The 14,430-nt window shown below is 27.7% G+C and overlaps 1 protein-coding gene across 1 annotated transcript in view; it reads right to left on the reverse strand.

Annotated features, from left to right (window-relative positions):
- Positions 1 to 2,436: 2,436 nt before the first annotated feature.
- LOC105847254 (tripartite motif-containing protein 2) overlaps positions 2,437 to 14,430 on the reverse strand; it is a 21,310-nt gene continuing 9,316 nt past the window's right edge. The window contains exon 7 of the mRNA XM_065790545.1: positions 2,437 to 3,593. Coding sequence (XP_065646617.1) covers positions 2,731 to 3,582 — 852 coding nt within the window. The 5' untranslated portion in view covers positions 3,583 to 3,593 and the 3' untranslated portion in view covers positions 2,437 to 2,730. The remainder of the gene's footprint in view (positions 3,594 to 14,430) is intronic.

Consider the following 14,430-nt stretch of genomic DNA (forward strand, 5'->3'; position numbering starts at 1 on the left):
ACTAATTACTAATATTAGTTCTATCACCTTCATTGAAAATAGAAATAATTTTGGCAATTTTTATTCAATCAGGAAAAACTCCTTGATCAATAGATGCTTTAAAAACTTTAAATTGAACAACTTTTAACTGTTCATAACATTCTATAATTATGTTTCCATTAATTCTATCAGCTCCGACTGCTTTGTTTTTTCTAAGAAATTTATGGGCTTTTTCAAAATCTTCAAAGGATAAATCAGAAAATAACTCATTAGAATAAATGCAATTATCCGTAGGTACTAAGAAATTATTAAATAAGGTTGTTAGGAACCTTTTTGCCAAGTTTCGGACCAATTTTGATAAAGAATTTATTAAATTCTCTAGCTATGATACTAGGCTCGTATATGTTTTTGTTATCAACTTTGTTTCTAGGCTTTTGTTATCAACTTTAATGATCTGGGGTAAGGAGTTTGAGCATGACTTTTTGTTTTCCAGCGAATTCTTTTATTATTTCCCAAGTGCGTTGGGAGTTATTTTTAGCTTTATCAAGAAGTTTAGAGTAGTACTTTTATTTAACTTTTTTCGAACTTTTTCAAACCAGTATTTGTAGTCTTAGTATGTTTTTTCAGCCGCGGATGATTTTGTTTTTAAATATTTTATATTTATAAGAACAAAAATTGTTCTTTAAACTGTTCTAAGTTAGTGTGGTCAAATTTGTGTTGTCAGAGCTTGATTGAATTGCTAAAAAAATTGGAAAATGTTTAGATATATCTGTTTTTAGAATTCCTTTTTGAATGTCATTGTTAAAGATATCTGTTAAGATGATGTTGCCTAGCAGAGTTGCTGATTTTAATGTAACTCTAGTAGGGCGATAGATCAAGAGTACAGCTCCTGCTTCAAAAATTGAATCAGAAATTCTTAATTTTGAAGTCGTTGTTATAGAGAAAACAGTTCATCTTAAAATCTCCGATAAGAAAATTCTTTTTTTTTCCTATTCCTTTCTTTAAAAGATTTCGTTGAAAAAAAAATGTTTAAGTTATACCATTCATAATACATTATAAATACATCAGAATCATTGTCATGTTTGCAAAAAAGAAGAAGCTAAGTCGTTGCCTGATGACAATATTGCAGATAAAGTTGAACCCAAAGATGAAGATATTCACATTGAAATTCCACTGTCGCAACGACAATCTACTCGACGGAAGTCTTCAGCAAATATTGCCGAATCGTTTTTAGAAGAGCGGGTATTTCCAGTTTTGAATATTTGCACTGGTTAAAAATTAATAAATGAAAAATCATTCAAAGCAAACGTATATTTTTCGTTGTTAAGATGCTGCAAAACGACAAGGTTTTCTTGGAGCACTGCGAAAAGAAAACTACACTTGAGTAAGGTTGTATCGTCATTCTTAACGATGTCACTTCTATAATCACCATTTACAACCAACCTGTTTGCCAAAAGACTACACAAATAAAAATTTCTATGAACAACAAAGTACGAACTATTTCTTACACGATTTTTATAAAATGACTATGGCAAGAAAAAACTTCCAATAAACGATCACAACGGATATAAAAAGAGGAGTTATAAAAAACAGATTGTAATATTAAAATGGATATTACAGCCCGTTGAGTACAAATTATTAGACAACTTGATAAAAAAATATTCAGTTATACTACTCACGAATGTCAGTATTGTATAATAAAAATATGTACAATGTTTACAATAACTAGGGTGGAATGCAAAAAGCAAACTTGAGTCAAGTTCAACTTGAACTTTACATTGTAACCAATAGCGGCAGAGTATGGGTTTTCCTCTCAAAAAAAATACTCTGCCGCTATTGACAACAAAGTAAAGTTCAAGTCGAACTTGACTCAAGTTCGTTTCTTGCATTCCACCCCTAACCTTTCAAAAAACTATTTGCTTGCTATTAGAATACAACCAGTTAAAATGCCCCGACTAAGGAAAAGTTCATTACATTTTTAGTTTAGATGTTTTTTTTCGCAAAATTATATTTTTCGATTGAAACCTGCTTTAATTCAAGCTAAAGTCAAATTGAAGCATTATGGTTTTAAACATATTTTTGTTGGGAGGTATTAGAATGAATTTAATTTTAGGCACCATGTTTAAATAACCAATATTTCACTTTTTAAATTTTAAATTTAATTTAAATCCTATGTAAATTTATTTACTAAAATTTAATGCGTCTTCTTCGAATCATCGCTTTTATTTTTATATCTTCAAATCTTTTTTTAAGTTTAAAAAAAGATTTCTCAATGAATTGTTAAAAATTAGAAAAAAATTGTATTTTGCATAACAAATCTAATAAAGAGAGTAACACTGTTACCCTCTGTATCTGACAGGTTACTACAGTGGACGCCACCTCGGGTTACAATACAATTAATAACTTAGTAATATAAATAAGAATAAAAAAAGGACGGGAAAAAAAATTAAATTCAAATGAAATTTTAACATTTTTTTCAAAAATACAACAATAAAAACATAAATAGTACTTTATTTAAAGGAAATCATTAAAAAAATAAAAAGTTTAATTTTAAATATTTGAAAATATTTTCACAAAAAGCTAAATAAACCACATTTGCATATCATATATATTTAAACATGTAAATCGCTGGATTTGTATCAAATGATTTCTAAATTTTTTTTGACACTTGTTTAAAAGTTTGAGTATGATGTTATTAAAATGTGACATAAGTAAGACTTGCGTGTAAACAAAACAAATAAAAACTAGAATTTATACTTTAAAAACTTGGATTCTACTCCATCCACTAATACCATCTCCATCTAAAACAAGCACATTACCATTAACACTAAAAAACACATCATAAGGATTTATAAAACTGCTTCCACCAAGCTCGGACAAAAATTTACCATTCTTATCAAATACTTTGACTGCATTATTACCCAAATCACAAATTAAAATATTGCCATCCTTATCCACCGCAACACCGCTTGGATTATTCAACTGTCTGGAATCACTGTCATCTTCACTAATACTAAAGATATGTTCCAGATTAGAAGAAAAAACGTGAACAAAGCCATCATCTGAATCAGATGCAATAACTCTATTATTAAAATTGTCGTGGACAAGGTAATTAATTCCAGTAAGAGATCTATCACCTGCTACTGCAGCTGAACAGACTTCAACTAATTCTGTATTAAAACAGCGAATTTTTTTATTCATATCTCCTACTTCACCAATGTATACATTATTGCTTTTAGAAACAGAAACACATGCTGGAAAATAAAAATCAGCATCAATCTTTTTCACATAGTTCCCAGTAATTTTATCATGATACTGAACTTTATTTCCATTAAGATCCGCAACCATAATCAAATTATCACCAAAAAATGCCATTCCTGCAGCCATGTTAATGTTTTCATCAGAAAATCCAATTTCTCCTATATCACGCTTGAATTGACCACTCTTGGCATCAATAGCCCGTATGTTTCGGTTAATCACCGTTGAGACATATATTGTGTCATCATCAGCAATTAAATGCTGACATTGTGAAAGTAGAAAATCTCCTTCGTTTATCTCTTCTTCGCCAATCTTTTGAACAAGCTTTGCTGTACTGTATTCCATTATTTATGAAACTAAAAAACAATGTAAAAAATTTTATATATACATACATACTCACACCAAAATTTATATATATATATATATATATATATATATATATATATATATATATATATATATATATATATATATATATATATATATATATATATATATATATATATATATATATTAGACCAGTTAAAAAAATTTTTTTTTAATAATTAAGTGGCTAGATGTTTAAATGTTGTTAATTGATGAAAAAAAGTAAATTATTAAAGTTTCAAAGCATTATTCCAATATTTAGTAACAGCTCAATTAAGTTTACTTTTCAATGGGGTCCTAAAATTAAAAAAAAAAAAGTTCCTTAAAAGTAGGTCAACCTGGTACTCAAAAGAAGCAAAATAATATATAAATTTCAAAAATAATAATTGTTTTATAAAATATAAATTAAAAATTTTTTATTTTTATTAAAAACTTGTAAAAATGTACTTTTTTTATTTCTAGTTAAAAAACCTTAGTTTTTGTGCAATTAAATCTAAAATAATAATTGTAATATGAAATTATCATTTTTTTTGAAATTTTTATATAATTTCGCTACTTTTAAGACCCAACATGACATACTTTTGAAAAAACTTCTTTTTTCAAAATAATTGAGACCTGTTAAAAAATAAAGTTAATTGAGCTGTCCCTACAACACATTATTTAAGTTTGCAACTTTGAACTAATTTTCCTGACTACAAACCACATCAAATCAAAGGGTAGCCCAAATAAAGTTCAAAAATAATTTTTTTATATACAATTTTGAAATGGTCTAATACATGTATATATATATATATATATTTATATATATATATATATATATATATATATATATATATATATATATATATATATATATATATATATATATATATATGTATATATATATATATATATATATATATATATATATATATATATAATTACATATATATATATATATATATATTCATATATATATATAAATATAAATATATATATATAAATATATATATATATATATATATGTATATATATATATATATATATATATATATATATATAATATATATATATATATATAATTACATATATATATATATATATATATATATATATTCATATATATATATATAAATATATATATATATATAGATATATATATCCCCAACCAAACCCTCAGTCGATTTAGCAGCACTCCCTTGCAAGTCAGGCTATAAGATAGTCGCTGTAGCAACACTCCGTTGCAAGTCAGGCTATCTGTCGATGTAGCAGCACTCTGCTGTGAGTCAGGCTATTTCTCAGTAGATGTAGCAGCACTTTGTTGCGAGTCAGGCTATAAGATAGTCAATGTAGCAACACTCTGTGCATGATTTACAGTAAAAAAAAATTAAATAAAAACATTTTATTAAAAAAAAAAAAAATAAAAACATCTTATTAAAAAAAAACATTGTTTATATTATTAAAAACATTCAGAATGTTTTTAAAAACATTCTGGTCAATACAATTTGCGCTTTTGCGGGTTTTTTTAAAAACGATTAATTTGTAATTAAATTAATGGTTTTAGCTTTCTGACAACACGCAAATGTTGGACGAAAGTCAAAAGTAATTAAGAAAGTCAAAAGTAATTAAAAGTGACGTATTTGTTGGCATAAGAATCATTTTTTTCCTTCCGTACTCCCAAATGCAACAATCTATAAAACTATATATACATATATATATATATATATATATATATATATATATATATATATATATATATATATATGCGGTAGTGGTGTAGTGGTAGAGCGCTCGCTTCATAAGCGAGAGGTTCCGAGTTTGATTCCCACCACGCCCCTGATAGTACCGCGCTCGACTTGCTTCTCTGCGCTGCAGCCTTGTTCGTCAAGGTTCGTGTTTCGGAGCTAGAGAGTTAAGAGGGGGTTATATCCACAAGTAGCCTCCTCATCTGTAGTGGCCTTCTTGGCCTTGGGGAGGTGAATTATAAAAAAATATATATATTTATATATAAATAAGTTGACTTCAATAAAAAAAGCAGCGTATAACTATTTTTAAATATAATTTAATATAATAATATATTAACGATACTTTTATTAAGCATATGTTATTTTTTAAACGTAGATAAAATCTGAATTTTACCTAATTCAGGTCCAATTGGTTTATCGTTGATGGTAGTCATAGCACTTTTGTAAAGTATAGAAAAAAGAGCCTATAAAATAGCCTTTGTTAATTCATTCCAACCAATAACTTACAAAAGATGTGGATGATGGTCATGCTCACTTTGATTTGAAAGAAAAGCAAGAATTGTTTCTTAAAACTTTAAATGAACTAAACCCCTCCATAAAATATACCGTTGAACTTAAAAAAAAAAAGAAAACAACTTAATTTTTTTAGATATTCGTGTTACAAATACAATGAATGGATTTTATGAGTTTCAAGTACACTGTACAAATGCAATAACAAATGTTCAAATAAAACCAAACCCAACATCAACCCAAATATAACCACTGCTGTCTTTATAGGATTTTTATGTAGAGCAAAACAAATCTGCTCCCAAAAACATCTCTCACAAGAAATTGATTTTCTCATAGATTCATTTATAGAAAACGGCTATAACAAAAGTAATCTTATTAAAATAACCAAAAACTATTTAGACCACATTTAAAAAAATACTACATCTAAACAATTAAATAAACAGCTTGTTAAACTACCTTGGATAGCTATAATTAAAAATCCGAAGAGAGTTTAGAAAACAAAACTTCAGAGTTATATTTATTTCAGCTCCCGATTTAAATAACATATTATGCAACAACAAAACAAAACTACCTCTGAACTCAAATCGGGAGTTTACCAACTTAAATGCTCATGCGGAAATATATATCTTGGTGAGACCAAAAAGAAAATCATTTCAAGAGTGGTAGAACACCAAAGAGCCTGTAAAAATCAAAAATGATCGAGCTCAGGAGCCATGGAACATTCTAGAACATACTGTGGTAACTTAGATTGGCTGAATCGTTAGACCTTGGCAGTCATTCCAGAAAACAAGTATAAGAAAAATTAGAGAACCCCTGGAGATTAACAAAGCAAGAGTTCGATATGAGATAGGTATTATTATAACAAAATATATTTTAAAATGGTTATACGCTGCCTTTTTTTAATTGAAATCAACTTATATAATTATAAACATATTGTATAACAAGAATATGGCTTTTAAAGACTCTATATATGCATATAAAAATACATGAGTGCCCATTCAAAACTTCTCAAGATTCACTACCTAATATTGGAAAAACCTCAAATACCTATCAACACCAGTTAATTATATCCAATATTATAATAAACAGTCAAATTAGTCATGATATCTTTCAGAATTTTTTCCTTGAAAGACCCTTCACCTAATAATCTGAAATCTTTTTTTTGTATATATGTTTTTTTATGTCATAGGTTGGTGACACCACCAGACTATGGTACAATATACCATATACGCCAATTTACAATGTACCATATATGTCAATACTAACATACAACATACCATTTTGTATGCCATAGGTATATTGGTAAAACTGCCAGACTATGGTATATATACACTAGGCTGGGTATATTGATGAAACCACCAAACACAATACAACAAGGATTTTTGAGCATCTCAACTCTGATAAAACCTCACATACTAACAAACCTTTCATTATCTTGACAGAGCATCCTCTAAATACAAACTTAATATCAAAGGAATATATATATATATATATATATATATATATATATATATATATATATATATATATATATATATATATATATATATATATATATATATATATATATATATAATCTTTGAAAGTCATTTTCTTGTTATACGATACAATGTTATTAAAATTCCTTAAATACGGCTGCATTTAAACTTTTTTGAAAAAATATATATTTATTTTTATTTCAATATATACTAATTGATATTTCGCTGATTATTGTGATCAGCGTCATCAGGTATAATAAAAATCATTACAAAGAAAATTGTTATGATAAAAACAAACCATTAAAAAGAGCATGAGAAAATACAAAATAAACAAACCATTAAAAAGAGCATGAGAAAATACAAAATAGGATTAAATGTTGACGTCAGATAGTCTAACAAAAAATAGCCCCCAAGCTTTTGTTGTGACGTTATCACCATCATCCCTATTAAAAACATTTTTGCCACTTCCCAAATATTGTCAAACTTTAGCTTTGTTTATTTCCAGGGTTTTCCGAATTTTCCGAATATGATTTTCTGGAGCTACTGATATGGTTTTTGGGTTTAACCAGTCAAACATACCTTGGCATGATTCGGAATGCTCAGTAGCACCAGAACTGGCCCATTTTCCTTTTTTACTATTTTTCTGGTGTTCAATACATCTTGATGTAATTTTCTTTTTGGTTTCACCAATGTATATAGAGTTGCATGAACATTTTATTTGGCAGATACCTTGGTTTGTTTTCAGAGGAAGTTTTGTTGGTAGCTTTATAAATGGTTAACAACTGACTTAATGTCAGTTGGTTGATAATTTATACATTTTTCATCTATTTTTATATAGTCTCTGGCGATATTAGTTAAATTGTTCTTGCCGTGCCCGTTTTCAACAAATATTTTTATTAAAAAATCAATTTCTTGTTGGAGGTATTTTTGAGAACATATTATTTTTGCACGACATAAAAACCCTTTGAATACGCGAATCAGTGATAATATTAGGATTGATAGTTGAATTTGGTTTAAGTTTCGAGTTCAACAGTGTATTTTATGGCAGGATTTTGTTCATTTAGGATATTTAGAAACACTTGTTGTTGTTTTAGAGAGTTAAAGCAAGCGTGACAATTGTCTACATATCTCATGAAAGTTTTTGGTTCACATGCTTGAATAGCAGCCATATTAAGTGCTTTTCTTTCTATATTTTGTAGAAACGCTTCCGCATTAACAACCATTAAGGACAAACCTATAGGACTTGAATTAGGTATTATTCGGATTTTGTTTTCATATATAAAGATAGCAAATACTCAATGAAAGTTCTATTAGTTGGTGTATGTCTACAAGCGAAAGTTTTGTGGGAAATTATATATATATATATATATGTATATATATATATATATATATGTATATATATATATATATATATATATATATATATATATATATATATATATATATATATATATATATATATAATATATATATATATACATACACATATTTCTTTTTTAACGCTTTATATACCTAATATATATTAAACTCTTTAAATTTATGTTTTTATAAGCCTGTAATTATATATTCTATTCTATGTAACCATATTAACATTTTAATAGTAATTAAATTGTAATGTAACCAAATATAATTTTTGATGTAAACAATTTAAAACTGTAATTGTAACATCTGAGAAACAAATCAAAATTGAACAAATCTACAGTTTGTTTAGTTGCATCTACAAACCAAATAACTTTGTAAAATTATGGAAAATGTGATTAATGTGGTAGTGGTGTAGTGGTAGAGCACTTGCCTCACCACGTCCCTAGTAGTACTACACTCAACTTGTTTCTCTGCGCAGTGGCCTTGTTTGTCAAGGTTTGTGTTTTGGTTGTAACCACAACTAAAAACGTAGCCTCCTTGACTGTACTACTAACCACTAAACATAGCCTCCTTGACTGTACATTGGGAAAGCCAACAATGCCACTGACTGTGGCATTGATGGCCTTGGGGAGGTGAATTAAAATTGAAAAAAAAAATAGAGCCAAAATGGAGGAATTATTCCCTGTATAAAAATAACAGCTTCATTAGAAATAAACCATGTACCACTAATTTGTTAGAAAACCCTTGACTAAACTTCATCAAGATGTTGTTATTTTGGTCAATGTAACATAGTTAAAGCTTTTGACACCGCTCCACACAAAAGGCTATTAACAAAACTGAAAACATACAATAAAGACTCCACACAAAAGACTATTAACAAAACTGAAAACAATACAGTTTTGATGGTCTGATACTGAATATTAGAATATTAAATGGAACAAAGCTTTCCTCGAAAGAAGAAGCCAAAGTGTCATTCAAAGCAAAACCATTTCTGACTGGATTAGGATTTTCAGTGGTGTACCACAAGACATTTTATTGGTGTACCGCAAGACTTCTCAGTGGTGTACAGCAAGTTTTTGTAATTGCATCATTTTAACTTGTTTTATAGATCAATGACCCTCCTAGAAAATGGTCTCAAACTTCTGCTTATTAATATCAAAATGAGCGGTCATGCATTATGGTCATAACAGAACATTTTGTATAGAGTAAAACCAGGTTAAACCAAACTAGATAACTTTTGAATCAATGATTAAAAAATTTAAATAAAATTGTAAGAAATTAAAAAATGTATAAAATCAGTAGAAAGAAAATCATCTCCTCTATAAAATAAAACAAATCTCCTTTATAAAGAGAATTATCTCCTCTATAAAATAGAAAAATCTCCTTTAAAAAGAAAATTATCTCCTCTATAAAATAGAAAAATCTCTTCTATAAAAAAAATCATCTCTATAAAATGTCAAAATAATATTAAAGTCTAACTGAACAAAAATCAAGTTTTTATAAAAGTTTAAAAGAGTCTTAAATGTTTACTTTTAATTTACTTTCTATCATATCAACTTGGAAACCAAAATCATTTTAAAATAATTTTACGCCTATGTTCTAGAAAATTTAATTTTAATACTAAATACATATATTTTTTTGTATTTGTATAGTTAAAAATTAAAAAAAAAAAGAGTATAAATAATAATTAATATTCTCTTTTTTGATAAAACTGATCATTTGCATAATTATTTAGTTTATAATCTTTTATTAGATATTTTATTAAACACCTATGTGAATTTTTAAATTAGGTACTGAATTAAAAGTGTTAGTTCGATTTTCTTCTATATAAAGTTATTCTATATCTACATATATATTCTACATACATATATCTCACATCAGTTTGGCAGCTAAGTTTTAAGTCGTTCTTTTAAGTCGTCCGTCAATCGTTATCTTGCTCTACAATCTTCATCTTTTCTCTTTCAGTAACTTCCAACTTTAATTAGTGGCTGCTTGCAGCCTTGTTGGAAGCGAAGATGTTTAAAAAAATATATATAAAAAAAAAATTGTAAAGAGCAGCCGTAGCGCAGTGGTTAGCGCGCCTCAGAATCAGAAAGATCCGTCGTTCAATTTTCATGACTTAGCTAAATTGCTAAGTCATGAAAATGATATAATATTGCCATGTTGAATAAGTGTGGAAAGCAGTTCGTACCAATTATTACAAGGACATGAAATGCAAGAATTTAGATAAAGAAATGTTTTCTCCATTGCTCAAACAGATGTAAGGCAAATATTTTATATGTTTGTATCCTACTGCTTATTTTCAATACGCTGGATTATTTCTGTTCATTAAAAAAAAAAAAATCAACATGCATTAGCTATCTAAAAAAGATTTAATCAACCAACACCTTCAACATTGCCAACAATACATACTTTAGCATCTTCTGAACCAGTTACATCAGCTTCAAGGTTTGACAAGTATACACTAAGTATGACACTACATGAGAGAATGAAAAAAAAAAAAGGAAAATGAGAGTTTTTTTCAAGAGAAAAATCAGTCTGAAAAAATCTAGACTATCTAGAATTAAAAAAAATGCTGGCCAAAGTACTACAAAACATCATATTAAAAATCACCTCAAAGAAGAGAAGAAGAAAGAAGAGAAAGAAGAAAGAAGAGAAAGAAGAAGAGAAAAATTAGCAGTAAATGAAACTAAAATTATGAAACCACCTGAACACTCTTAATCCCATTGCCAAATTGGTACACAAAAAATTAGGAAGAAGAAAAAATTATACTATCAGCAGCCAAAGTATAGAAAAAATAAATACATTCAGACATAATGTTATGCAACAATCCAAAATGCAACACTTGGCTCTGCAACAACACATTTGCAAAAGAGATTTGAATGGGTTCAGTATTTTTTGTTGTAAAAAATGTAAATCTTTTATTAATTCTGTTAAAATATTATTAAAAAACTTAAAAGTTTGCAGAGTTAAAAATCAATTTTTTAATGACGGGGTGAACTTTTTTCAAAAAATATGCAAATAATAGTTCATTTCATACTTTTTAGGTAAATGTTCATCAAACTACAGTACAGGAGTATGGGGTTGAAAAAAAGTCATAACTCTAATATATATATATGTATATATATATATATATATATATATATATATATATATATATATATATATATATATATATATATATATATATATATATATATATATATATATATATATATATAAGGGTGAGACAGCTGCCCCCAAAACATTAAATTTGTATTGTAGAAGGCTGTTCATATTTTTAGTATTGCGTATTGGTCTAAAAAGCATCACTATGAAATTTCATGAATGTTGTTTAAAGTTTTCTTTTTTTTTTATCATTTTTATCTAAATGATTTTGAAAATTATATTGTTGCTATTATAAATCTTCTCTTTTTGTTGCAAATTTTTATTTTGTTGTTTTTTTGCAAATTTTTATTTTATTGTTGGTTTTCATTAAGGTTTACTAACGGGTGATGCGGAAGTTATCGGACAAAATAAAAACGTCAATAACTTATTTATAAATAAAAAAACAAACTACTATTATATATTTTTTAAATAAAGCATTTATCTTTTAATAAAATATATTATTTTTTATATGAAAAAACACCACCATCTGCAATTGATCTCAATTTTGCTCTGACGCCTTTCATATACGACTGTAAAAAGTTTAAATCAATTTCTTGTAGTTTTAGTTTAATGCGATCAATCACAACTTGCTCTGTTGAAGCTTGCCAATCTCCCTCATAAACCTTTTGTGTCATATGTCCCCAAAAATTTTCAATTGGTCGTGCTTGAGGCACATTTGGGGGATTGGATTCTTTATCAATGTAATAGACATATTGGTCCATCCAATTTAGAGAATCTTTAAAATAAAGAGAACTTGCTAAATCTGGCCAAAATAAATAGTTAAAGTCTCCATGATACTTGTGAATAAATGGAAAATCGTTTTTCTAAACATTCATTAATATAGATTGATGAATTGATTGCTATAGCCTTGGAAGTGCGAAACAATGGCTCGGACATACCACGGTCAGATATGGCTATCCACATTAATAATTTTTTTGGAAATTTCTCTTTTCCTATAAAATGAACACTTTCTGGACATGTCTTTTTGTTGTTTGTGTAGTATCTAGAATTTCCAGGCATGTTGTCCCCTGCAAAACAAAAGTATTTTTCATCATCGATGACTAGAAGCGATTTTGTGTTATAGAGTTGGTTAACTAGTTTCCTACTTCTTTTCTTTGCCTTTATTTGTTGTTCTATAGTGTATTTTCACATTTTCTATATTTAATATTCATTTTTTTTAACTGACGACCAATTGTCGATTGATTTACACCGAATTTAATACCTATTTTTCTCTGACTGACCCCTTTTCAATTGTTGACAAGTCTCGTTAATTCGGCTTTCTTTTCCCTAGTCCAGGATGTCGGACAACCAGGGTGCTTTCTATCAGAAAATGATTGAACAGTTTCAAGTCTTTTTAGGTTAATATTAGGTTTATTTATAAAAAACATTTTTAGTTGCTTTCAAAAAGATTCTCGTTCAGCTGCATTTAACCTCATTTTAAATAATTGTGTTTCAAATAATAGAGTTTATATTTTATAGAATGTTTATGCCTACACATAAAACCACAAAAACTAATTATTATGCTTCAATAATGAAATTAGGATTTGTCCAATAACTTCCGCATCACCCGTTAGTTTATGTGTTATGTGGATTATGTGAATTTTTTTCTTATAAAATTTATGTAAATAATATTGTATAAATTTTGTAAAATTTCTTTATTGAAAGTAAAAATATTTTAATTAAAGAATGAAAAAAAAATGTATTCAATTTTGTATTTTTATTACTATTTATAAATGACTATGAATTGTAACAGCTCTTTTCAGAAATATATAAAATATCAATATATATTGATATTTTTAAAGAGCATAGTAGCTTTGTATTCTGGACAAGGTAGTCACAGAAAAAACTAAAAGCGAATAGATATAAAGACAAAAAAATAATCTCAAACAAAAAGAATTGAACCCATGTAAACATACTATTGAAATAATAAATCTTTAATCAGGCAGTAGCACTTGTGAGGATGAGAATATTGAAGTAGTTAGCATCAAAGCACAGAATAGGAAACACAGAAAAATAGTTAAATGTGGCATAGATATCCTTGTTCCTCATGACATTGATTAACTGTAACCTACATTTTCATGCAGCATCTGTAACAACATCTTATCAATCAAATTTAGTGCTATTGTACACTCCCTTGTAGCAGCATGGAGGGGTAACTCTTACAAGCTATGTTTAAATGCAAACAGTCTACTGGTATAGAATGGCCATTGTCCCCAAAATAAGTTTGAAGATCAAAGAAAATTGGGTGCCACTGCTAAAAATGCTGGTGCATTGAGATGGAAAACTTATGGATACTATTGATTCTAAAGGAAGGGATGGCCAATTTCCTATTCTTGTGTCTGGAGCTGATTGTACAAGGCTCCTTGGCATTCCTCCACGTCTGAAATCAACTAAAGAAACATAAAGTTTTTGCTTTATATCTCTGAAGGTTGTGCTTCTGTCTGGACAGAAGCACAATCTTCAGAGATATAAAGCAATTGTTACTAGCAACCAAAAAAGAAAATTGGAATGATTTGTTGTGTTCACAGTTTCAGTTTATGTGCAGTGGTGGTTTGTTTGTCCTGTACCAGCTAGCACACCAGTAAATGACTTGATTTTAGTAAAGA

The sequence above is a fragment of the Hydra vulgaris genome, chromosome 02 (genome assembly GCF_038396675.1).
Source record: "Hydra vulgaris chromosome 02, alternate assembly HydraT2T_AEP".
In the NCBI taxonomy this organism is placed as follows: Eukaryota; Metazoa; Cnidaria; class Hydrozoa; order Anthoathecata; family Hydridae; genus Hydra; species Hydra vulgaris.